Source organism: Podarcis raffonei, chromosome 13 (genome assembly GCF_027172205.1).
Source record: "Podarcis raffonei isolate rPodRaf1 chromosome 13, rPodRaf1.pri, whole genome shotgun sequence".
Taxonomy (NCBI): domain Eukaryota; kingdom Metazoa; phylum Chordata; class Lepidosauria; order Squamata; family Lacertidae; genus Podarcis; species Podarcis raffonei.
Window position 1 is genome coordinate 15,443,618 of NC_070614.1, and position 26,466 is coordinate 15,470,083.

The 26,466-nt window shown below is 47.4% G+C and overlaps 1 protein-coding gene across 1 annotated transcript in view; it reads left to right on the plus strand.

The window, feature by feature from the left end:
* Positions 1–26,466, plus strand: part of MAP3K14 (mitogen-activated protein kinase kinase kinase 14) — a 36,649-nt gene that overhangs the window by 8,279 nt on the left and 1,904 nt on the right. The window contains exons 2-15 of the mRNA XM_053361331.1: positions 1,285–1,557; positions 2,343–2,412; positions 3,673–3,886; positions 4,523–5,119; positions 8,659–8,796; positions 11,621–11,750; positions 12,685–12,816; positions 13,989–14,093; positions 15,971–16,134; positions 17,398–17,548; positions 19,142–19,450; positions 21,751–21,857; positions 22,791–22,935; positions 25,010–25,110. Of these exons, the coding sequence (XP_053217306.1) occupies positions 1,305–1,557; positions 2,343–2,412; positions 3,673–3,886; positions 4,523–5,119; positions 8,659–8,796; positions 11,621–11,750; positions 12,685–12,816; positions 13,989–14,093; positions 15,971–16,134; positions 17,398–17,548; positions 19,142–19,450; positions 21,751–21,857; positions 22,791–22,935; positions 25,010–25,110 (2,616 nt within the window). The 5' untranslated portion in view covers positions 1,285–1,304. The remainder of the gene's footprint in view (positions 1–1,284; positions 1,558–2,342; positions 2,413–3,672; positions 3,887–4,522; positions 5,120–8,658; positions 8,797–11,620; positions 11,751–12,684; positions 12,817–13,988; positions 14,094–15,970; positions 16,135–17,397; positions 17,549–19,141; positions 19,451–21,750; positions 21,858–22,790; positions 22,936–25,009; positions 25,111–26,466) is intronic.

Here is a 26,466-nt window from a genome sequence, read left to right on the forward strand (position 1 = left end):
CCTGAATGCCTTTCCCGGTTTCTTATTCCCCAGAGTCTTCCCCTACCCACCCGCCCACGCTAAATAGCAATATAATGCTCTCAGTCAGGACTGGCAACCAGCCCAGACCTGAACCTTTTAATGTGATGCAACACAGCAAGGAAAATGGAGGTTGGGGAAGGAAAGGGAGAATGTGCCTATCCTTCCCTCTCACCACCCAGAACAGGAAGGAACAGCTGCCTTCTATCCACTGCCCAAAGCATCCTGTTCAACAGGAATTGCCAATCCCGTGCCCACGGGCACCATAGAGCCCATGAAAGCCTTCTTTGCTGCCCCCAGCATGTACCATAACCCTCAGTTTCCCCATTTTGTTTTTAAGCAAGGTCCTAGCATTTGCAGGGAAGTTTTTAATGTTTGAGGTTCTATTGTGTGTTTAATACTTTGTTGGGAGCCTTGCAGAGTGGCTGGGGCAGCCCAGTCAGATGTGTGGCATATAATGAATAAAGATGAAATAGTAGTAGTGGTAGTTAGAACCTGAGATATGAGGCAAAACATACAGGCACGATCCTTCTCATTTTTTTGTGAAAAATTAGCCCATTCCACCCTTTCTGCATTTTACTTCCCCTGATCCCCCCCCCCCAATTTCCTGCAGGCGCCCATCATATGTGAGAGATGGACTTGGGAGAGATATGTATTTATAGCTGGTGTGTGTTGGGGGGGGAGATAGGAATGTGTGGCCTGTGTGCATGTGTGGTTTGCCTGAGAGGGACACGTGAATTATGAGCAAGTGAGAGAGATAGGTCTGTGGTCCGCATGTGTGTCATGGGACCACCTTGCATATTTCCCCCGCTAGTGAATACTCCCTGTTATCAGACATCATGAGTGTGTTTGTGAGAGGGAAGGAGAACTCAATACAGTGGTACCTCGGGTTAAGTACTTAATTTATTCCAGAGGTCCATTCTTAACCTGAAACTGTTCTTAACCTGAAGCACCACTTTAGCTAATGGGGCCTCCTGCGGTTGCCGTGCCGCCGGAGCACGATTTCTGTTCTTATCCTGAAGCAAATTTCTTAACCTGAAGCACTCTTTCTGGGTTAGCGGAGTGTGTAACCTGAAGCGTATGTAACCTGAGGTACCACTGTAGTGTGTGGTCTCCACATTCTGGACCATGTGCTGAGATTCCTGCACTTAGGGGGTTGCCCTAGATGTTCTCAAGGGTCCCTCCTTACCCCATTGTACTATGGTTCTATGAAGAGAGGGCATCTATTCTAATGGCTTCTTCTTTTTTGTGGGATTTATCTTCCAGCCTTCTAGCAAAAGGAGGAGATGGCCGTAATGGAAATAGCTTGCCAAGATGCTCCAGTTACCGTTGGGCACCCAAAGGAGCTTCCTACGGATAAAGGACCGAAGGAGGTGGTGACTGAGAAAAAGAGCAGTGTTTGCAAAGTAGAGGATCCAGAGAAAAATGTGTTCCAGGGACCGTGGAAGATTCTGAGCGACGTGATTGCCAAAGGAACTGCCAAGGAAGACAGTGGGAAAGGGAGCTTAGCCTCCATCTCCATCATTGCCCAGGCAGAATGTAAGTGGGGAGCTGCAACGCTGAGTGGATGGGGGGCTAAAATTGGATTGTGGCTGGGGGTGAAGCTGTAGCTGTAGCTTTCTGCATCAAAGTCCTCTAGCAGACCTGCAACCCCATCAGCCCAACTAATGGGAAACTTGTTCACCAGACATACCCCATGATTGCTGTTGCTTCACTCACCAGCCATAGCAGGAGGATCCCAACTGCTGAGATATAAGGAGCTGGTATGTCAGAATAACATTTTATGCAGTAGTAAATAGAAGAAACCAAACAGATGTAACTCTTCTGGGGCTCAGATTCTGGGAAATACAAGCGGTTTAGTTAGAATACCGTAGGAAAGATCAACAATTATGAGGCACAAGAGAAATTGAAGTGTTAAAACAGGGCTACTTTATCCATGCCCAGGAGCCTTTTTTCCACTGAGCCGTCCTATGCTGTATTGTAAACAGCTCCTGAAACACTCCAAATTTTGAAGCTGCTTGCGAAGCAGTTAGCATGTTCCTCCCCGCCAGACACAAATCCTAAACTCCCATGGACATTGATACCAAATATTCAGTTATTTGGATTCTGGCTTGCATATTTTTTCATCCAGAATTGTGATTCCTCCCCACATCTCCTCAAACAGAATACTCAACAGTCCCTCTTGGTGATCTCGTGGCTCTTTTGGGAGTTAAGTTTTGACATCCTCCTTCGCTACAGCAAAGCTGATTTCCAGAAGATGGTATGACTCTGGCATTTCCTGCCTCACCCTGGCTTGTATTGGCCTTGTTTGCTTTCTCCTGCAGGTGAGATCAGCCAGGAGTTCAGCCCTACATATTCTGAGAGGCCTTTTCTTGCTGACACCAAACGATTCAGGTAAGGTCTCCCCTGTAACACAGAAAGAGCCACAAATCTCAATTGCATTGTGGGGCGGGAACTTTGATTCTAGAATGCATCTTCTACTCCATCTTAACCCTGTATCCTAGGAACAGGATTTGCTTTGAATACCCAATATTCACAATGGAGTTTAATATATATGAGGCCTAGTTCTCATGTGATGCTGAGCCAAACAATGGCTTGGTGTGTTTTATGCAGGCTTGCATGGAGAACATGGCTCCTTTGCTCCTGCCGTCATTTTTGCTGCACCGTGCTGAACTTAACCATGGCTTGGCTTAGTGTGTCCTTTGAACCTAGCCTTGTGGCTCAGCTCTCTCTAATCATAATCTGTAACCAAGGTTTGCTCCCAGATGACATGCCAAGTCCAAGCTATGGCTTAGCTGAGCACAGCAGGGGAATCACACACTAAACTGTGGTTTGGAATAGTGTGAGGTATGAACGAGGCCTAAGCCAATGACTTTGAATGCTTTAAGTAATAGAAAGGATGGGAAGCTGCAGAGTGAGGGAACATCCAAGTTATTGTGTATTATTTTGTACCTGAGTTCTGATAAAAGCACAAAGTACATGGGGTTGAGCTGAACACTCATCCCTGTGTGTGTGTGTGTGTGTGTGTGTGTGTGTAAGAAATAATTGCGTATTGGTACAAAGGGTAAAATGTCTCCTACCGAAAAATCAAAATTTTTTTTGCTTTTCCATAGTTGTTGATGGCTGTTGTGAAGCCACTGTCTCACTCCCACTGCTTTTTAGGGCTGCTTCTCCTTCCCAGAATGATCCTAGCCAATCAGAGATCACATGGTAAACATGACTACACCTCTGAGGTCAAACAAGGCCAATTCAGAATAAGGGCAATTCTTTCAGCATTGCAGCCCCCTCACTCCCAATAGACTAACACCTTTAACCCCCAAAACATTGTTGTAAAGGAGAGAGATGTATTTTGTACTTTGACGGTGCAAAATATACATTTTAAAAAATGAACTTAGGTCGCATAAATTAAAATTAGTGTTTGTCGCACTATTTTTGTTTGTTTGTTAATGCAGTGTCTCGTATAATCCATTGCCAGGCGTTGTGCAAAATGGAATTCCATTTTGTGGCCAAGAGGCTTCGTTGTTCTTAGGATCTAGAGGTTCTTCTAACTTCTCCTTTTATACTTCTTAGTTTTCAATTCAGCTAGAGAAGGCCGTGTTCTGTCGCTGCCGCTTTTAAACTAAAATACCTTTGCAATACCCTTCTCTGTGCCAGCCGGTCTTGTAGCCTCGATCAGATCCCCAACAATGTGGCCTACGCAACTGAGGGCAAAATCGCCCCAGCCTACAGGAAAGCCATGCATCGTGGCAAGTCCCGGAAGAAACGGCGAAAGAAAAGATCCCATCTTCTGACACACAAAGAGTCGGCCTCCCCACCTCACAAGCCAAGAACCCCAGAGCAGGAGAGCTGCACGCCAATTCCAGTGCAGGTAAGGCCTTTTCTATGTTTTCTTCAATCATGCCCAGGTATTGGACTTTCTTGACGCAGGTGGCGCTTTGGCTTAAACCACAGAGCCTAGGACTTGCCGATCAGAAGGTCGGCAGTTCGAATCCCCGCAACGGGGTGAGCTCCCGTTGCTCGGTCCCTGCTCCTGCCAACCTAGCAGTTCGAAAGCACACCAGTGCAAGTAGATAAATAGGTACTGCTGCAGTGGGAAGGTAAACGGCGTTTCCGTGCGCTGCTCTGGTTTCGCCAGAAGCGGCTTACTCATGCTGGCCACATGACCCGGAAGCTGTACGCCGGCTCCCTCGGCCAATAAAGCGAGAGCACTGCAACCCCAGAGTCGGTCACGACTGGACCTAATGGTCAGGGGTCCCTTTACCTTTACCTATAGGACTTTCTTGGGAGTAAGAACAAACGAAATCCCAGGCAACTGGTTTGCCGATACCTTCCGAAACCCGGAATCTGGCCCCAAAGAATTTTGAAATGCATTTTTGGCCTGGCACCTAAACATTTGAAATAATTTCTTCCCCAGGCCCTGTCAGTGAGGCTTGTATTTTGGGAGCAGCCCCTGCTGAGAGAATCATTCCCTCCTTGATGTAACTCTTTCCCCCTTTACTTCCAGGAGGATGACTCGCCCTCGGACACCCTCTTCAGTAGCGCTTCCTGGCTTTCAAAGTCATGCAAGGATTTGGGCTGCGATCTCAGCCCCTTGGAGAAACCCAAACAAGCCCTACCTGCTGGCAGGTTGGACCACCTGAAGAATCGAGGAAAGTTAGAATTACACAAGCTGATCAGCCCTGCTCAGTGCCTGAGCCATGTCTGGAAGGCCCACACACAAGACATTTTGACCCCTCAGTCAGAGACTCCACACCCCTTCCCTTATCGGAAGTTCCCCCTTGATTTCTGTGGCTACAGTGACCTCTTTCCTCCCTTGAAACTCAACCCTCTGAGGACCCATCTCTTTGATGACCTTTCCTGTGTGGATGGTGAGCAACGCCTCTCAGGCCTGAGCTTGGAGCGGAGCTTCTCCAAATGTAGCCACCAGCCTGCAGAAAGCATCTCAGACAAGCTGTCCATGGAAGAATTTCTGGTGGATGCCTTGAAGGGAAGTGTAATCCTCGGAGAACCAAGAAACCTAGCTTGTTTAGCCAAGACCTGGAAAGGAGGTGGATTGAGTCCAAAGGGGATGGATGGAAATGAAGGGGTGCTGCTTATAGAGGTGAGCCTTCGCAAAAGCTGAAGCTAGGGGTGACAATGGCATCTTCCTCAGGGTAGATTCCATGTTCTGGGAAGTAAGGGACCAGAGCCGCCCATCACCTGGGGCCTTGTTTAAACTTCAGAACCAGAGTTTGGGTGCTATTTGGGTGGCTGGGGAGGTCTGCCCAGATGGGCGGGGTAGAAGTAATAAATTATTATTATTATTATTATTTATTGTCATACCTCATGTTACGTTTGCTTCAGGTTGAGCGTTTTCAGGTTGCGTCCTGTGGCGACCTGGAAGTAATGGAATGGGTTACTTCCGGATTTCACCGCTCGCACATGCGCAGATGCGCAAAATGACATCATGCACAGAAGTGGCGACCTGCGCACGCGCAGACGTGGGTTGCGTTCTGTTCAGATTGCGAATGGGCGGATCCCGTTCGCAACCAGAGGCACCACTGTATTATTATTATTATTATTATTATTATTATTATTATTATTATTATCATCATCATTCAGTACTGGTCCTGCTCACAGTAGACCCATTGGGGTTAATGGGCATGACTAACTTGGGCTGATTAATTTCATTGGGCCTACTCTGAGGAGGACTAATACACGTTTGGAAATAATTTGTGTTACAGCCTCCTTGGAATGTATCACTCGAGGCTGCAAGTGAGGGCTTGCTTGCTTGAGGGCTCCCTTGTGTGGGGGACATCACAAAAACAAACCCAGCGTTGCAAACTGTCAGGCCTAAGAGGGAAAAAATGAGGCTACTGCCTTTTGTCCTGACATGCTAGATCTCCACATGCAGGGAGGTTTTGATGAGTGGTAATTTCTTCACATGCTGTTTCAAGTGGGATAGCTTAGAAAGGGCTCCAGTACGTGATATATATTTCTCAGTAGATGAGACTTCTTTTTAATGTGATTTTAAAGCTCTTCACTGAGATAGGAGTTAAGTGAGGAGGACGGGGACTTTGCTTTCAAGAGTACTCCACCCTTTAGCTGTTCATGATGTGTGAACTCTGTCAGAGTAGGTGCCTCTCCTGGCAGCTCTGAAGAAAATAACTGTTTGCTGTCTAGAAAAGCAGAGGGAAAGGACTGTGGGGTATCACTGCATGCGCCTGATCTTACTTGTTAGGGGTAAAAGTGGATAAATACTCCAATGGGAACAGTAGGAGATGCTCACTCTTGAAGGACCCCTGCAGAAGTTGACAATGGGGATGAAGGATGTATTTTGGGATCAGCCGGGGGGGGGGGGTTGCCTGTTGCTCACAGATAATTAAGTAAAAACTGAAGTGTGTAAGGCACAAAAGGGCTAGGGAGGAAGCCTGGATGTGAGAGGTTTGCCTGTACCCCCTGTCCCAATCCGTGCTTCAGGGGAGATGCTCAGGCAAGGACCATCAACCACACATGGGCAGAGACCAGAAGTGTTCTGATGTCCTGCATACATGATGTAGGATTGGGGAAGAGCTGCCACTTTGGGTGACCCATCTAACTTGGGTATTCCCACACAAGAGAATGTTTCCTAAGAGGGGAAATCAAAGCATTTGAGGCTTTATAGATTGAAAAGGAAAAGGGGAAAAAAAGCTGAATTCAGAGAGGGATACAAGAGTTTGGAATTGTGACTGGTGTGGAGAGAGAACTTTGTTTGGCCCTCAGTAGTAACAATGAACCCCTGAGTCACTCAGTGAAATTGGTTGGTGCTAGATTTGGGATGGACAAAATGAAGTATTTCTTCACGGAACACACAGCGGGCTTCTAGAATTCATTAATGCACGATGTGGAGATGGCCACTCAGTTAAATAGTTTTCAAAAGAATTAGACCAATTCACAGCTGTGTGATTTTAGGATTTAAACAATGCAGTGTGCGCCTGAATAACACTTGCTAACGGGAATATCACTGGGGATGGCATTGCCTCTGGGCCTTGTTTGTAGGGTTCCTAAGATTACCTGGCTGTATGATGCCCTAGCCTAGATGGACCTTTTGGTCTTACCTGTCAAGCAATATTCTTTACGTGCTTTAAAGCACTTTTAATTTTTAAAGGAAAGTTAGTGGGAACAGTTACTCAGAAAAGTTAGGAAATCTTTCCATGTGGTGGTATAAACTGCAGGAATCTGTCTTTGCAAACAATTTGAGCAAGATCCTTTTCATAGCTAGAAGGGAGCTGGATATTTATTTCCCCCAGTTGAAGGTGTGGTCTCTGCTTCATTTTTTGAAGACCTGTGTTGCTTTCTGAAAGGTACGGTTCTGCTGTGCATCTATTCAGCGATTGAGCTAGAAGGTCTTTGGTCTTTAGCAGTGCAGATTCTGTGCATTTGTCCATCACAAACCAGCCCAAAGGGGACTTGCTCCTCTGGTTTATTTCATATGTATAAAATCAGTGTTCAACAAATCATAGAGTTGGAAGGGACGTTGAGGATCATCTAGTCCAGCGGTTCTCAACCTGTGGGCCCCCAGATGTTGTTGGACTACAACTCCCATCATCCCTGAGCTCTGGCCTTGCTAGTTAGGAGTGATGGGAGTTGTAGTTAAACAACATCTGGGGACCCACAGGTTGAGAAAGGCTGATTCTAGTCCAGCCCCCTGCAAGGCAGGAATATGCAGCTGTCCCATATGGGGATCGAACCTGCAACCTTGGCATTATCAGCACCATGCTGCAACCAGCTGAGCTATGGGGGCAGGAAAGTGATCACATGGCATGAATGCACAGCATTGGAACAATCCTTCTCCTGCACTCGATGGGTAAGCTTAGGGACAGATAGCAGACATCTCAAAATACTTTGGAAGCAGGGCTCCTCAAGAGTGGTTTTAAGGTATTTGCAGGGGGGGTGTTGACAGTGAGTCTCAAGAAGGGTGTGATGAGCCACACTGGTGTGGCAGGAGAGAACGGCAGGTGTGGCAGGAAGATTCAGGGACAACCAGAAACAGTATCCACAGCTTTCTTCAAGAGCATTGGCTATTCTACCGTTCTCCATAACATATTGGTGTGAACAGGGATTTTCAACTCATCAGAAAAAAAGAAACGCTTATTTGTGTTGGTGAGGAGATGAGAGCTTGTTTGTCTCAGATAAGACCTAACATAAATGAGATTAGCCAGCAAAAGCAAGCTTAAACCTCTCATTGAGCCTGTATGTAAGAGGCTGGTTTATAATTACATTTTTGGAATGACCCATAGTCTTAGGTAGCTGCATAAAAGATGTCCCATTATCATATTATAAAGTAGTTGTGTTCTGTGCTGTAGATCAAGCACTGCTTGGAGTTGTTTCCTTTTGTTTTCCAATGTATTTCTTGTCAATGAAAAAGTTGGTGTGGCACGAGCAAATTTTTATCCTGAAAGTCTGGCCCAGAGAAAAAAGTTTGAGAACCACTGCTGCGGAACGTCTGGTGGAAGAGGGAAAACCTGTAGACGTGTGGCCAGTTTCTTGGGTTAAATGACTTTAGCTAAACAGGCTGGCTCGGAAGTGCCTATGTCCCTGTACCCCTGTCACTGCCGTTGGCAGTTCTTCCCCCTTTCCTTGACCCCTGTTCCTTATCATACTGCTCTTGCCATCCCTCAGAAACTGAAAGCCGTGGATTATGAGTATCGCGAAGGCGTCCACTGGACCAAATGTCCAGGCTTGCTTGGCACAGGATCTTTTGGTGAAGTGTACAAAATGGAGGACAAGCAGACAGGCTTTCAGTGTGCTGCCAAAAAGGTATGCAAATGCCCCGAACCCAGTTCTGCCCGAGGCAAGGGAAAGCGAAATCAAAAGGGGAACTGAAAGCTCCTTCCCTTTCTGCTGGAGCTGCTGAGGGCTGGGGCTGGAGCAGTCGCTTTGCTGCAACTTGTTTGTGGCTGATCTCAAGGTCAAGGCGGAAGGCGTTGCCCTGGAGACACCGGGCGGTGGAATCTCCTGCTGTGCGTGGGTGTTGGGTGCAGCAAGCTATGTGGGGAGGGTTGCCCTTGCACAAAGTCCAAACTGATAGCCTTGATTTCTCTTGAAAGCAACTGGTGGCAGAGACAATATTTTAAAAGACAGAAGTGCTAAATAGCAGCAGCAGATAATTCTCCCCTACCGACAAGTTTGCTTTTTTTGGTTTTACATATTAAAATTTACATTCTTACCTTACATAGACTGGGATTCCCACAAAAACCTGGACTTCCCTCCTCCCCTCCGTGGGTCCCATTATTGAACCTTTTCTGCTGCATCTTTTTTAAAATAACCATCCCAATTTTTATATCTTTATATCATCCATAGTTCTCATTACATTACAAGTGTTACTGCAACCCCACTAATGATTTTAACTGTTTACAGTGTTCTCCAAGGTAAGTTAAAAGTTTCCCCCATTCTTTATTAAAGTTTTGGTCTTCCTGATTTCTGATTTTTCCGGTCATTTCTGCCATTTCGGCACAGTCCATCAACTTAGTCTGCCATTCTTCTCCGATAGGGACTTTATCTTCTTTCCATCTCTGGGCCAGTAACAGCTGTGCAGCTATCGTCGCATCCATAAACAGTCTTTTCTGTTTTCAGAGAGTTCTTCAATCTGATGATAGAAGCTGTAATTTTCCTGCACAGTGTTCACAGAATCATAGAATTGTAGGCTTGGAAGGGAGCCCGGGGGCCACCTAGTCCAATCTCCTGCAATTCAGGAAACCTGCCATAGATGTCTCTGGGTGGGCTCGAACTGGCAACCTTTCTGTTAGCAGCCAGATGCACTGACCCATTGGGGTTGCAGGGAGGGCAGTGGTGGCGATCTGTAGGGGAATCCTCGCAGCAATTTGATTGTACGGCCCTCATATGATACTGGTGTAGCTTAGCCAACCTATTTGTCTCCTGTCCTTTCCACAATGCACGTGCTCTCCAGACCCCAGGCTGTTCTCTCCAGATACTCTCCAGACCCCAGGCTGTTCTCTCCAGATACTCTCCAGACCCCAGGCTGTTCAGCTCCAGCCACAGAACTGCTTCGTTCATCTTCACATCGGGATCACTGCTGTTAACACCCAGCTCCAGAGAAGCCCAGCCGGGGAGCTCGGGTGACAGAGCTGTATTTCCCTTCTGTGTCTATATTTGGAGGCACTTCCAGTAGGCTGAAGTCTCCGATTATGTGCCTCCTCCTTACTCGATATATCCCTCCCCATGCTGAACTCTCCTCCTCCTCCTTCCCCGCAGTCTCATGTTCCGATCTAAACCCACTTCGGCTATCGTTCAGCAGCCAAACACGCCAGTGACTCATATTTTCCTCCTTATCTTCAGCAAGCTCTGCGCTTGGCCAGACGATACACCATCTGCTTTCTCTTTAGCTCTACTCTTGGCCTTAGCTGCAATTGCTTAAAAAAAACACACACACACATAACCAGGCTGCATTTTGAATGCTTGTGTTGAAGGGAAAAAAGTAACCCGATACTGCCTCAACATGTGCCATGAGACTCCCCTGTAGATTCCTCTTTGCTTGCCATTTTTGTGGCTCGGAGAGTTTATTATTTGCTACATCCCTGCAACAACAGTCTGGTGGGCTGGGGCACATCAGTCAGTGGACTTTAGCTCCACCGCTGCCACGGCCACCCTGCGCTCTCATGGTCAATGCTCACAGCCCTTTCTTTCCCTGGGCTCTCTTTATGGACGTGGGTGGTGCTGTGGTCTAAACCACTGAGCCTCTTGGGCTTGACAATCAGAAGGTTGACAGTTCAAATCCCTGTGACGGGGTGAGCTCCCGTTGCTCGGTCCCAGCTCCTGCCAACCTAGCATTTTGAAAGCATGGCAGTGCAAGTAGATAAATAGGTATCACTGCGTCGGGAAGGGAAATGGCGTTTTCGTGTGCTCTGGCTTCCGTCACGGTGTCCCGTTGCACCAGAAGTGGTTTAGTCATGTTGGCCATATGACCCGGAAAGCTGTCTGTGGACAAAGGCCGGTTCCCTCGGCCTGAAAGCGAGATGAGCACCGCAACCCCATAGTCACCTTTGACTGGACTTAACTATCCATGGGACCTTGACCTTGACCTTTGCCTTATGGTTTTCATGAACCCCTCTGTCATCTCGGCTCCTCCTTTCACTGTCTCCAGGTCTCCTCTGGCAGCTGTTTCCTCAAGTTCCGCATTTCAGGCCCCTGTCACCTGCGGCCTGCTTCCTTCTGCCGACCTGACTCTCCCTTAACCAGCTTGTCAGCCTTCTCCACCCACAACTTACACACTTTTAGGCCCCAGTAAGCCTTCTGTTTCCAGCTCTCCACCCACTGAGGTAGACACCATTGTTTTCTAATTAAAGTGGTACCTTTGTTCTTGAATGTAATCCATTCTAGGAGTCCATTCGACTCCCAAAACCGTTCGAAAACCAAGGTGTGGCTTCCAACAGGCTGCAGGAGCTTCCTGCACTCAAGCGGAAGCTGCGTCGGACGTTCAGCTTCTGAAAACGTTTGCAAACCATAACACTTCTGGGTTTGCGGTGTTTGGGAGCCAATCTGTTCGAGTACCAAGCCCTTTTGGAACCAAGGTACTACTGAACGTAGAGTGAACCCTCCTGCCATCTTGCTCTCTTCAATCCAGGTGCGGGTCGAAAACTTCCGTGCAGAGGAGCTGATGGCGTGCACTGGAGGGGTGCATGCCAAAGTCCTCCCGTTATACGGAGCGGTGAAGGAGGGCCTGTGGATTACTCTCTTCATGAAGCTAATGGAAGGTAGGTAAGAGAAAGGGAGCCCCGCGTGAGCAACAGCAGCAGCAGCAATTTGCAGCTTACTGCATAGGCAAAGTACAGTGGTACCTCAGGTTACATACGCTTCAGGTTACAGACTCCGCTAACCCAGAAATAGTGCTTCAGGTTAAGAACTTTGCTTCAGGATGAGAACAGAAATCGTGCTCTGGCGGCGCAGCGGCAGCAGGAGGCCCCATTAGCTAAAGTGGTGCTTCAGGTTAAGAACAGTTTCAGGTTAAGAACAGACCTCCGGAACGAATGAAGTACTTAACCCGAGGTACCACTGTAATGAGACCTGGCATGGAAATAATTTGGGGGACCAGCAGAGCGGCTAATCATGGTTAAGTTTCATCTGGTGAGTTCCGCTATAACTATGCATGTGTCAGAGACTGGACAGAGGAGGAATGGTGGGAACCGCCTCCCCATCCTGGCCCTTCCAGAGAAGAGGAGGACAGTATAGATTTACAACATTGGTTTGCGGCAGGTCATAACTCAGAGGCACATGAGGGGGAAAGCTGCGAAATAATGAGAGAGGAGCAGGAAGCAGCAGCAGGGTGGGGAGCGACAGCTGACGGACTCAGTATCTTTAGAAAGCATTCCAGACCCCCCTTCTCCCAGAACCTGGAGGGCATTTAAAGTAAGAGAGCTCAGAGGCAGAAGGCGCAGATCAGTCACCATATAATGAGAGAGATGGGTGGGTTTCCACTCGGAGCAGCACCATTACTCCTAGAGGGAGCATTTCTAAGCCTCACTATGTGAATATTGAATAAAAGACTTGGTAAGAGCTTCTTGTCTATTACCTGCAGCCTGCTGTGGGGGAGAGGATTGGATTCCCTGAAGCCCAACAGTGCGCCACTTTTTAGAGGAAAAAGTGGGATACAGAGGGAATAAATAAAATAACAGCAGTTCTTCCTTGCAGGTGGGTCCCTTGGCCAGCTCCTGAAGCAACGTGGTTACCTGCCGGAGGACCGAGCTCTTGATTATCTAGGCCAAGCGCTGGAAGGCCTGGAGTACCTTCATGCTCACAGCATTCTCCACGGAGATGTGAAAGGTACATACCTTGTTGGTGAAGTGGCTTCTGGGTAGCAGAGAGCTGGCTTTCCCCCAGTGGATTGGCTCTCTTGCAGCTCTTGAGAGGGTGGAGAGCAGGGTTTTGACACGGTTCTCACTGAGGTTGCCCACCTGTCTGGCTTTGCCATTTCTGACATGGTTGATAAGAATTCTCCACCCCGCAAACGACACGTCAAGGAGAAGGATTTCTCGCTTAGCCTTCTTCCAGCGGCGCTAGTTTCTGCCACTGTGGAAGGTCGTGCGGAGGAAGAGTCAGTCCTGCGATTTTCCATTCCTGCTCTAAAGCAGCACGGATGAGACATGGGTTTCTCATCTGAAAAAAGAACCAGGCCTTGTTGTTGCTCAAAGCTTGAATCCTTCTTGTCCCTTACCTTTCCCGCCCCGACATGGCCACAGTGATCCATGCAACAGTCACCTCCAGGCTTTACTACTGTAATTCGCTCTACGCGGGGCTGCCCTTGAAGCTGTCCCAGAAACTCCAGCGGGTGCAGAATGCAGCAGCGAGTCTCTGCCATGGGAGCATATTCATCCAGTGCTTTTCCAGCTGCACTGGCTCCCGGTGGAGTACAGGGTGAGATTTAAGGTGCTGGTGTTGACCTTTAAAGCCCTTCACGGCCTAGGACCCTCGTACCTACGGAACCGCCTCTCCCGGTATGCCCCACGGATGACCTTAAGGTCCATATATAGCAACACCCTAGTGGTCCCGGGCCCTAAGGAAGTTAGATTGGCTTCAGCCAGAGCCAGGGCCTTTTCAACACTGGCTCCGGCCTGGTGGAACGCTCTGCCTCATGAGACCAGGGCCCTGCAGGATCTGATTTCTTTCTGCAGGGCCTGTAAGACAGAGTTGCTCCGCCTGGCCTTTGGCTTGGAGCCAATTTGATTCCCTCCCCCTCTTTCTTTTTCCTTTTTCCTTTCTCCTCCTGTAATGAGGCTGCATTTTAATATTTTAATTGTATTTTAATTGTATTTTAATCTTGTTTTTAAGTTGTATTCATTCAACTTGTTTTTATTATTGCTTGTTAGCTGCCCTGAGCCTGGCCTTGGCGGGGGAGGGCGGGGTATAAATAAAAATTATTATTATTATTATTATTATTATTGGGACGCGCCTGGATCTCGATGGCAGGCAAACCATTGTGACCTTTTCCTTGCCAGCTGACAACATCCTCCTGTCCAGCGACAGAAGCCACGCTGTCCTCTGCGACTTTGGTCACGCAGCTCACCTTCACCCGGATGGCATGGGGAAGCATTTGATGACGGGTGAGTTACAGTCAGTTCAGCAAAAGGTCGATGATATGCCCCGAGCCTATGTTTAGGCTTCTTCGCATGTTTTCATTTAAATGCCCTTAGCCTGCCTTGTAATAAAAATCATGGAGGTGTGCCCGCTCTGCCCGCTGTCAGTCCCGCGTGAGATATGCCACCACCCGGCATCTGCAGCCCCCTCTACTTCCCCTGGCATTATATTTAGGCATCAGTGGGGTTCTGTGTAATCCATGCCGAATAGATAAATTTCTATGCTCAGGGGGTCTATATTCTGTGCCAAGAAAGCTAGGGGTTCGTAGCTTGTATAAATTACGCAAATTGAGTTTTTCTGCATAGTTTTATTTTGGTTTTGCCAGCCCCAAAAGGGCAAGGGCATTGAAGGCCCACCTCCCAAGCACTGATGATCTTGCTCAGTCATCCCTCTGGCTTCTGAGATTTCAGGAGCAGTCATTATATGTACACTTTCAAACATATCCATGTGAACATAAGCGGTAGATAATGGCTTTTCTTAAAATGAAACAAAGCAATAATGCTTAGCATTTATGTGTTGTTGTTGTTTTGAATGTTCAAAGTGTCTTCCATGCCCTATGTTATTATAAAGCCGAGAACCAATAAAGTAGGGGTGGGATCCAGTGCTAGGTCTTACGGAGGAGACCATGGGTCACCAACCTTTTTGGATTAATGGGCACTTTTCAGATTTTGAGAGTGCTGGGGTTGGCAGTCACAAAACAGCTGCATAACACAAACTTAGAGAGACATGCACTCTTGACAGCCTTGTGTTGTCAAGGCCGTGGGAAGTCAGCTATGTCCTGCTGGTGGAGAGCATGCAATCCTGGCCCCCAAAATGGAAATCGAGCGAGGTCTCAACCCAAGAAGAATGGCAACTTAAGTTGACAGAATATGCACAACTTTCAGATTTAACATACAGAATAAGAACAAGAAGAACATATGTTTAAAGAAGATTGGAAAATGTTGATTGAATATATGGGAAATAATTGTATACACCTGAAAATGCTGGCAGCATTAAGATAAATTCAACAGCGTAAATATGTTTTGGTGGATGCAGTAATGGAATACTGAATGGTACAGTTTTTGTAAAATATGCAGGGATTGATGATATGTAAAATGAAACATGGAAAGAGAAGAAGGGAAGTCATTGATATATTAAGGATGTAAAATGAGTATTTTAAATTGTAAAATAGAAAATTTAATAAATTTAATAAAAATGTTATTAATTTTTTTATTTTACAATTTAAAACACTCATTTTACATCCATAGACATAGATATAGATATGTCATTGATATCTTATCTATATAAGAGATCATGCAATCCTGATTACACACAAACATCTGGCCAGATAGATTAGGCCAAGATATTGTGATTTGGCCAAGGGCCCCCTGTGTTTCATAACTGAGCAGAGATTTTCACCCAGATTCTCCACCCATTGTTGTCGCATGATGATGATGATAATAATAATAATAATAATAATAATAATAATAATAATAATATACCGCCATACCGCCTTATACCTGCAGGTCTCAGGGCGGTTCACAGGATAAAAGCACAATATAAAAACACAAAACACATAACAAAAACAAAAACAACCTAGTACATTTTAAAAGGGCTTTAGATGCCTGGTTAAAGAGGAATGTTTTTGCCTGGCTTCTAAAGGTGGATAATGAAGCACCAGGCAAGCGTCTCTCGGGAGAGCATTCCACAAACAGGGAGTTTAGTCCAGCTTCAAGTCTGCTACACTACCCCAGGTCTCTTGTTTGGGTCCAAACTGCTACCCTTTCCCCTTTAAGAACCGCCTGTGCATGGGCTGCTTCTGCACAAGACCTTAGAGAGCAGATCTCCTCCATTGCATTTCCAGGGGATTATGTTCCTGGCACAGAGACCCACCTGGCCCCCGAGGTGGTGATGGGGAAGCGCTGCGACTCCAAGGCAGACGTCTGGAGCAGCTGCTGCATGATGCTGCATCTCTTGAACGGCTGCCACCCCTGGACCCAGTACTACAACCACCCTCTGTGCCTCAAGGTAAGTTGCATTTTCGCAGACATGCAGGTGGGATGGCCTGATTTAATCGGGGCACATTGGCATTTGGAAGGACAATCTCCCTTCCATCTTCAGGTATGGTGTGCACGGCTGCTAATCCAGGAAAGGGTGTAGTGGAGAGGAAGAGGGATTGATGGATAAATAATAAAGAAAAACACTTTGGAGAGGTGAGCAGTGCCTTTCCTTGAAGGACCTCCCAGGTCCATCAATGGTGGAAGGAAGCGGAAGAGGGCATTCTGGGGCATGGCTGTACCTTCCCTCTGGGGCTGCTTATGGCAAATGGTTTCTTCAACTTCTCTGCAGTCTCCCTGTGATGCTGTAGTTTTATCCTCCATTCCTCTATAGTGGGTAGGTCTGTATCTTTCCATCTTTGTGCATATAACAGTCCTACCACTGTACAGTCATACCTCGGCTTACAGGCGCTTCAGGTTGTGTTTTTTCAGGTTACAGATGTGCTGAAACCTGGAAGTCCTGGAACGGGTTTCTTCCTGGTTTCGGCGGTCACACATGCGCAGAAGCGTCGAATCGCAACCCGCGTGTGTGCAGACGCGGCGCTGCGGGTTGCGAACGTGCCTCCCGCACGGATCACGTTCGCAACCCGAGCGTACACTGTAATATATTGGAGTAATCTTCCATAGTCCTTTTCCAGATGTGTCCATTAACCCTAAAAGAAAGAGTTCTGGCTTACAGTTAATATTAACCTTTAAAATCTGCTGTACAGTCAAACCTCGGTTCCCAAACGCCTCTGTTCAGGAATGTTTTGGCTCCCGAAAACCCGGAAGTAAGTGTTCTGGTTTACGAACAGTTTTCTGAAGCCGAGCGTATGACACGGCTTCCACTTGAGTGCAGGAAGATCCTGCAGCCAATCGGAAGCCGTGCTTCGGTTGTAGAACATTTCGGAATGGGCTTCCGGAACGGATTGCATTTGACAAGCGAGGTTTGACTGTGTCAGCGTACATATTTGTATCCAATATTTTTTAGCCTTTTTACATGTCCACCACGGCATGGCAAAATGTCCCTTTTTGTCCTTGGCACTTCCAGCAAACATTTGAAATGCATTTATACATTCCAAATAGTTTCTCAGGCGTAATAAACCAACGGTACATCATCTTCTATTAAAAAAACCCTCTTTAGGATCATAACACCTTGGATGACCTGTCCTGTCTAACAGACCTGCCTCCTCCTCCTCTGGTAGACATTGCCGCTTCTGATACCTGACATTTCCCCGTGTTTTCTGTATTGCAGATAGCCAAAGAGCCACCTCCACTGAGAGAAATCCCACCCTCCTGCCACCCATCCACCGCCCATCTCATCAAGGCGGGTCTTGAGAAGGATCCGGCCCAACGGGCCTCTGCAGCGGAGCTGAGGGTGAAAGCCTGTGCGGCCCTTGAAAAGGGTGAGGACTTCCTACAGCTACTAAACAAGTGGCGGATTACCAGAGCCCAACAACTCGCTGGCGACAAAAAGCTGCTTGCGGCATACAATGTGCTTTATTTGCTGCCGCCGCCATATGCTTGCTGCGTTGGCTTTAAAAGGACTACTTGGATGTTGGCGCTAAGCAGATCTGGTTCTTGTGCTGTGAGTTAGAATGATGATGGTGATGATGATGATGATGATGATAATAATAATAATAATAATAATAATAATAATAATAATAATAATAATAATTTTTTATTTGTACCCCACCCTCCCCTGCCGGAGCCGGGCTTAGAGCGGCTAGCATATAAATAATACAATATGCATAAAAACAAGCAATCAATCGATTAAAAAGCATCCCAAATAAATTAAAGTTAAAACTGGACAAATGACAATCCTCAGGTTAAAATTGAAAGCAGTTAATACTCGCCAGGACCAACTGTTTCCACTGATATTATCAGGACCGTGAGCGGGCTGGGAAACCTCCTTCATGCTTGTTCTTATACAAAGGCCTGGTGGAACAGCTCCATCTTGCAGGCCCAGCAGAAGGAGGTCAAATCTCGCAGGGCCCTGGTCTCTTGTGAGAGAATGTTCCACCAGCCCGGGTCCATGGCCGAAATGGCCCTGGCTCTAATCGAGGCCAGTCTAATATCCCTGAGGCCCAGAATCTTCAGGGTGTTGTTATTTGCAGACCGTCAGGTCCTCCATGGGGCATACCAGGCGAGGTAGTCCCCAAGTGCTGACATCATCTGTGAGTGAGGGTGGGTGTCCCCCATCAATCACATAACACTTGGGTTTTTGACTGTCCTTAAATTTGAATCCACAGCTGATGGTGTTCCGCACGTCAAGCATATTGGGCCCAATTCTTCAACCCTTGTTTCGCGCATTCCCGCCAGACAGCAGGGAGTGTGCCTTTATTTTCAAAATGCTGTTCCTGCCGTAATGCGTCACAGGCAACTTTTACAACTTGGGCTTTTGGTGGTGTAGCGAACGGGAAGGCTGCTGTTTTGAGGCAGGTTAAAAAGACTGCCTTTGGCCAGGTACGGCAGCTACAACAGGTATAATTTAGCCACAGGAATTCCAGGCGTTTGTAACCTGTTTGCTTTAACACACTGTGTGTGGCAGGTGAGGCCAGAGGCAAAGGTGGGAAGAGCTGTGGGTGTAATTCTTGCCTTTCTACCATAGGGTAACTTCTAAACACACAAACACACCTCCATCCAGACAAGCCAGAGCCATCAGATGTCAAGGACAAATTGCAGCTAGGAAAAAAACACTTTGGGGTGAAACAGGACCAGGGAAGGGTGTGGCGTGGGGAGAGTTCCAGGGGCCAGGCAGAGAAATCTGGGGGCCTCATTTGGCCCTCAGACTTGAGGTCACACAAACACACACACCACACACTCCCTGCCACTGGGTAAAGCTTTAAATGACCATCCCATCAATGTATCCTTTTTCTTCACTTAATGGCAGTCACCTGGGATTGAAAAGAAACGAAACCTTCTGGGTGATTCCCTCCAGGAGAGGGATTCCCTCCTCTCTCTTTCTTCTGACCTAACATTTCCCCTTCGCTTTGCAGTGGGAGGCCTGAAGAGCCCCTGGAGAGGAGAATACAGACAACCCCGAAGCCTACACTTGGCCCCAGAGCCTAGTCTCCCAGACCCACCGCTGCCAATCCCGGAGCCTCCCGAAGGCCACACCCTCCCACTTCCCCGCCACGGTCTGGCCGAGAAGGCGCAGTTCATCCCTCTGAGCACGTGCAAGGAACTAATGCAGCCGTGCGACTCTCTGCAGCTCTGCTTCCTGCCTCCTCTCAGCACCAAGAGGGGCAGTTTGACAGACTGGAGAACCACATCTTTTGAACTTGAGCTTCAGCAGCTGGAGTTTGGTAATGACCGAACTGCGCTTCTCGTCTTTCTCTCTGGAAATGTGCCTTTATTCGTCATCTTGCTCTCAAGTCTCCTGCCTAGCGAGTTCTTTGTGTGCAGCTCTGCTGCCCCAGAGTTGAAGGGTTGTACGTATGGGGCAGTGCTACCTGCTTCCTATTGGTTGGCTGGAGGACCAGGCAAGGAAGGGGTGTGTGCTTAAAAGATAAAAAGGAGGGATGGAATTACATCTATGCACGGCGCCGATGTATCTTGTGCCCGGGTGGTTGTAGCAGAATAGAAGGAAGCATGGATAAGATGGGACATAGCGATTTAAAAGAACAAACCATCTCAGAACACTGAATATCTCCATTTTCAAGGTTAAAACGATAAATTGGGCTCCTTTCGCTTACTGCAGGTATTGAAAAGGGAATCTTTGTTGAATTCCATATCTTGTCAATGGCACATTGCTACATTTTATTGAAGCGGGGGTGAGGGTTTTTCAGAAGGATAGGGTTCCTTCCCCATCATGGTTCAGGTAGGAGAAGTGTTATCTGCACTTCTCCAGCTGCTCTTTATGCCCCATGTCATTTCCATTGCTTTCTTGATTTAGTTCATTGCCATTTTGGGTTTAGGACGATTTGCATCTGGTATAGCTGATTTCCACAGCGCCTTTGTTATATTGCTGAGATCATTGCTCTTGTCTTTCTCTGTACCTTTATGGAGCCTCACAGTGTATTGAGTCTTCTTTCAAATCCATGTAGAATAAATCCTATCATGATTTTAAAAATATACATACAGTCATACCTTGGATCCCGAACGCCTTGTGAGTTGAATGTTTAGGCTCCCTAACGCCGCAAACCCGGAAGTGAGTGTTCCGGTTTGCGAATGTTATTTGGAACACAAACGTCCGACGCGGCTTATGATTGGCTACAGGAGCTTCCTGCAGCCAATCAGAAGCCGTGCTTTGGTTTCTGAATGTTTTGGAAATCAAACGGACTTCCAGAACGGATTCTGTTCGACTTCCGAGGTACCACTGTATATGAAAAAGAACACTGAATAGCCTTCCATGAAAGAAACAGAATATGCTGCTGTTGTTTTAAAGCAGGCATGAGCAAACTCCTGCCCTCCAGATGTTTGGGACTACAATTCCCATCATCCCTAGCTAACAAGACCCAGTGGTCAGGCATGATGGGAATTGTAGTCCCAAATGTAGGTCTGTTTTAAAACAAGCAAATTTTTTTCGTGATTTGAACTTTGTGGACTCAGTCGTTGCACATAAGAATCATCTGGTTCAAGGCTGAAGTATCTGTTACGACTGTCGGCCGATGTCTCCTAACATAAGTGGTGCCAAGCTGCTGTGAAAAGCAGCATGGCGAGGCTGCAGTTTTAAGCAGAGAAGCTGTGTGGGGAGGGGTTGCTGAACCCTTCCTCCACCCACCATTTCCCCTCCAGATGGCCTTATATCGGGACTTTGATTCCTAGCTCAGTGCAGCTCATGTTCTGAGCTGCCAGTTGTCGCTATAACACGTTGATTTTATTTATCGAGAGCCTTGCTCAGGTCTTTTGATGCAGGCTTATTGGTGAGGCGCTCTGTAAATGAGGCAACACCAAATGGCCTGACAGAGCGAGATACTGATTAGCAGGAGGAGCTTTTATGGAGCATTTGAAATGAGAAAGGCTGTGCTGAAGAGAGCGGGAGGTTAGGGAGTTAAATGGTGATAAAAATATGCACAGGATTTGTTTAAAACTGCATTGATTACTTGGCAAATGTGTTCCAAAATTAGTCAGATGTAGTTCTCTGAAAAGGGACGCAGGTGGCGCTGTAGGTAAAACCTCAGTGCCTAGGGCTTGCCAATCGTATGGTCGGCGGTTCGAATCCCTGCGGCGGGGTGAGCTCCCGTCTTTTGGTCCCAGCTCCTGCCCACCTAGCAGTTGGAAAGCACCCCTAAGTGCAAGTAGATAAATAGGTACCGCTTTATAGCGGGAAGGTAAACGGCGTTTCCGTGTGCTGTGCTGGTGCTGGCTCGCCAGTTGCAGCTTCGTCACGCTGGCCACGTGACCCGGAAGTGTCTCCGGACAGCGCTGGCCCCCGGCCTCTTAAGTGAGATGGGCACACAACCCTAGAGTTGGACACGACTGGCCCGTACGGGCAGGGTACCTTTACCTTTTAGTTCTCTGAAAAATGGGGCAGAGCTGCATAGCACGACCCCACTTGTCACGGGGGGGTGGGGAGGAATCTGGAACTTGCTGAGTGCCAGGGGTGGTTGGGGGATGATCTTTTGGCCTCTGTTTTCATTGTAGCCTGTTTCCTTTCCCACAGAGCTGATTCGAAACAGCCTGTCTCAGCCCTTCTCTCTGGAGGAGCAGGAGCAGATGTTGTTGTGCCTCAGCCTGGACAGTGCTCTCCCGTCAGATGCCAGTGAGAAGGCAAGTACATGAAGACAAGCAGGAGGGAGCCATGGGCTGCTTGCATTGTGCTGGGATGCGGATGGCGCTGTGGTCTAAACCACCGAACCTCCTGGGCTTGCCGATCAGAAGGTCGGCAGTTGGAATCCCCGTGATGGAGTGAACTCCTGTTGCTCTGTCCCAGCTCCTGTCAACCTAGCTGTTCGAAAGCACACCAGTGCAAGTAGATAAATAGGTACCGCTGTGGCGGGAAGGTAAATGGCACTTCCATGCACTCTGGTATCAGTCAGAGTGTTCCATTGCACCAGAAGCGGTTTAGCCATGCTGGCCACATGACCCGGAAAGCTGTCTGTGGACAAAGGCCGGCTCCCTTGGCCTGAAAGTGAGATGAGAGCCGCACCCCATAGTCGCCTTTGACTGGACTTAACCGTGCAGGGGTCCTTTACCTTTACCTTTTTCCTTGCATTGTGCCAATTCCCTGATTTGGTCCCAGAATCATCTCCTCCCTCTGAGCTGTGAAAACCTTTAGCGTGTGGCCCAGAAAGAAATTGGGACAGGTGCCAGAGATTTCACTTCCTCCTAGTGTACATTTTAATGTATTTTTAATCTTTGTTGGAAGCTGCCCAGAGTGGCTGGGGTACAAATAAATTATTATTATTATTATTGTTGTTGTTGTTGTTGTTGTTGTTGTTGTTGTTGGCTCCCAGGTCCTGCTTGTGAGCTTCCTATAGATATTAGCAGGTGCCTCTTTTTCTCTTCATACTGTTCCGGTAGTGAGAGAAGTGCCAGATTCTATGTCTTTTCCAGGTTTTCAGTCCTTTGGACATGCCTGGGAGTGGGGCTACCTGAAGTGAAGAAGTGACCCCCATACTGTGGGGCATTGGAAACTAGACCTGGCAGCCAACTGGTGTGCCTGCGGAAGAATGACATTGCTATTGCTTTCTGTTTCTCTAGGACTCATTGAAAACATCTCAGAGCCTGAAGGAAACCATGAGTTCTGGAGTGGGTTCGTGGAGCAGCCAAACAGATGGGCAGAGCAACAGCTGGAACAGCTGGCTGCATCTCAGCAGGAATACAGATATGCCCACCTACTTTGATGGTAGGTTCTGTTCTCGGTCTGTACGGTAGTAAGCAAGCCAGAGGCCAAATGGCTTCTTCTGCATTTGCTTGCCAAAGGCACTATTGTGTTAAACGGTTCCATTTTGTGGTGTGTTTCATTGGCACATGAATTACTAATTGCTAATTAGACCGTGTAATCATTCTTAATAAACTAATAAACACTAGAATTGGGAGCAAAATTCGTTTTACATCAAATACCAGGATATAGTTGGCTGCCTTGCATTTCTCTTTTTTATGATTTTCAATTTTATACCTTTCAGTAATTTTACAATCATTTTGACAGTTCCTTCTCCCTCTTTCTGAGGTTTCTTAAATATATATGTCAGGGAACTGCCATCGGAACTAGAGGAGGAGGCGAGGCTCCACAGCGATGCTGGAGAGGGGCCAAGCAGGGAGAGAGGCAGGTCTCCTGTTGGGGAAGAAAATCAGCGCAACACCAGGGATAGAGGGGGGCCAATGGGGGAAGCAGAGAGCAGGCTCCGGGACTCTTCACTGGACACCAGCGGGGAGAGCACAGGTCCTCCGCTACCCACGCCCTCCCTGCGCAGAAGACTTCCACGCAGGGAGAGTAGGAGGAGACTGGGCGTCTGTCAGAGGCTCAGGAGCAGAAGAGCAGGGGAGAGAGCAGATAGAGAGCGGAGGAGAGGAATCAGAGGGGAGCGTAGGGGAATATGACAGTGGACCGAGAGATTCCATGAGCTTCTCCAGCGAATCAGAAGATTCCCAGGAGAGGGCGCCTATGGTAAGGGCGAGGCGAATCCCAGAGGGGACGATCCATAAACAAGGAACCAGAGGGGAGTCCCAAAGGAGCAGCGGAGGAGTAGGGCCAGTTTCCCCACCAGAGCACAGTGGGTGGGAAGAGTCACGTGAGTCAGGACCATCTTCTCCTCCATCGGGGAGTGGGGAGAAGGAGGGAAGGCCAGGTCCAGCTAGCCTCCCCGAAAGGGGGAGCAGTGACACAAGTGTAACGGTCAGAAGGAAAGTGGGAGGCTGCGCGCGCGCGCCAAGTTCAAATGTGGAGGAGCGCAGGACAGCAGAAAACCCGGATTGGGAGCCAGGTCCTAAAGCCCGAAAGAGGGGGGGGGAGGAGTCGGGAGAATCAGCGTCAGAAGAATCTCGGAGGGCAGAGACTCCGACTAGCAGAAGGACCCAGAGAAAGAAGGAACAGAGGAAGAGGTGGAGTAAAGCTAGAATCTTAAGCTGGTGTCAGGGGGGCGGAGATTCAGATGGGACTTCTACGGTCTGACGGATAGATGTAGCGTTGCGCGCTGCACGTCTGGAAATGAGACTGAACTTCGATAAAGACTTTTAAACTTGAGCAAGAAGCAGCGTTGGTCTTGTGTGAGCTGGGACCTTGGGCAGCGCTGACAGCGTCAAACAACTTTTATGTTGGAAAAGGTTTAAGAAACGCCCACTGACGGATTCTGCCAGCGACTGAACAGCCACGGAGTGGATGGCTGTCCAGCGAGAAATGGTTTAACCAGCCAACCTAGCCCAGAGCGGCGGCTATTTACGCACAAGCAACCCCTAAAGCCATTACAATATATTTTTTTATTTTCTGCATATTCCAAATGAACTTACTCATTTATTCATGTACTTTAAATATATACTCTTATAAAAAAAACTGCAGGTTATTACAATAATCCTGCCAATGTTCTTACCTGTCTGCAGTTTATTTGTAAATATTCCATAAACCATTTCCATTCTTTTCTAAAAAGTTTGTTATCTTGATTTCTTATTTTTCCTGTAAGTTTCCCTTACATATGCATATTCCATAAGTTTTTGTAAAGGCTACCTTGCATTTCTCAGTGCATTTTGCCATTGCTCTTATCACAAAGAAGTCTGATCCTTTGTGATAGTGAGTTAGTTGTTTGGGGCCCTTGCAATGTGCCAGTAGGTGAGCAAATCCCACCTGAAAATAGCAACAGCCAGGAATCATCCTGATAGATTTATTTGGCATGATCTTTAATGGACCAGAAACTGCTTTGTCAGTTGTATAGAATGTTATCTTCAGTTGGCAAGTAAATGCTTAGCTCTCTATTTCTGCCTTCCAGGAGTGAAAATTGAGATCCGCTTGCTCAGCGGGGAGAGTCTCCACATCCGAGAGTTTCATGGCGCCAAGGTGGGAGATGTAGCCATTGGAATCAGCAGCCAGGTGAGTTCTGCCCTGGTGGACCTCTCTCCTTTTGGGAGTGCGAAGTACTGCAAAATGGGGCTACAGTGGTACCTTAGTTCTCAAGCTTAATCCGTTCCGGAAGTCCGTTCCAAAACCAAAGTGTTCCCAAACCAAGGCGCGCTTGCCCATAGAAAGTAATGCAAAACTGATCAATCTGTTCCAGACTTCTAAAAACAACCCCTAAAACAGCAATTTAACATGAATTTTACTGTCTAACGAGACCATTGATCCATAAGATGAAATCAATAATCAATGTACTGCACTATAAAATGAATAAGGCAGTCTTGTAGATGATAAAAATTAAAATTATTATTTTTTTCTTATCTGTGCTGATGATAGTCATTGTTTGGATGGGGTTTTTTATCCATTTCCTCAGTCAGTCAGTAGCTGAACTGGGTTCTACCCAGTCACAAAAACAAATTAACCGAGAAAGCCACAAAAATGCAAAATAAATAGCAAAAACAAAAGCGGCAAACTTAATCCGTTCCGGAAGTCTGTTTGACTTCCGAAATGTTCGAAAACCAAGGCGCAGCTTCTGATTGGTGCAGGTGTCCCAGAAACAATAGCCAAAAGCCGCATCGGATGTTCGGCTTCCGAAAAATGTTCGAAAACCGGAACACTTACTTCTGAGTTTTCGGCATTTGAGTACCAAGTTGAGAACCAAGGTACCACTGTATTTGGGAATGTCATCTTAATCCTTCTCCGCCTTGCAAGATATCTTCTGGAGAAGAAAAGGCTAAAGATTAAACCCTGCACAAATCCAGAGTGGAATCCCTAAGATGGTTGGGTGGCACTTTGTATGCCTCCTTCCAGCAACTCCTGCAGCCCAGCTGATGCCAGACATTGCTTTCCTTTCCTTTGGACCTCATCAGCAAGGCTGAGTCTTGTCATCACCCAGGACCTCCATACACACTGCCCAGGTTTGCGCCCCAGGGAGGTTGCTTCAATGCTGCTAGCGCAGTGGTCTGGCTCCACCCCTGGAGGCACACTCCATTGTCTCGAGGCAGAAATCAACATGGCCACTTTGCTCTTACTGAACTCTGCTGTGGGCCCAGAAATACGCATGCAATGAATTTTTTGCCCATTCCCCCTTTAAATGCATGTGATATGACTTTGTTTCTTCCTCTGTCAACTAGAAATAAAAGTGCAGTTACGATACAATACAATAATCTTTATTGTCATTGTCCCATGCAGAACAACGAAATTGAAAAAATCTACATCAGACGTTCAAAAACCAACCAGCCTGCTATCCCAGCCTGGTTAGCCCCCTAAAAAACTCTGATGCCCCATAATTAAATACAATATACTCCCATAGAGACTACCTTACACTGCATT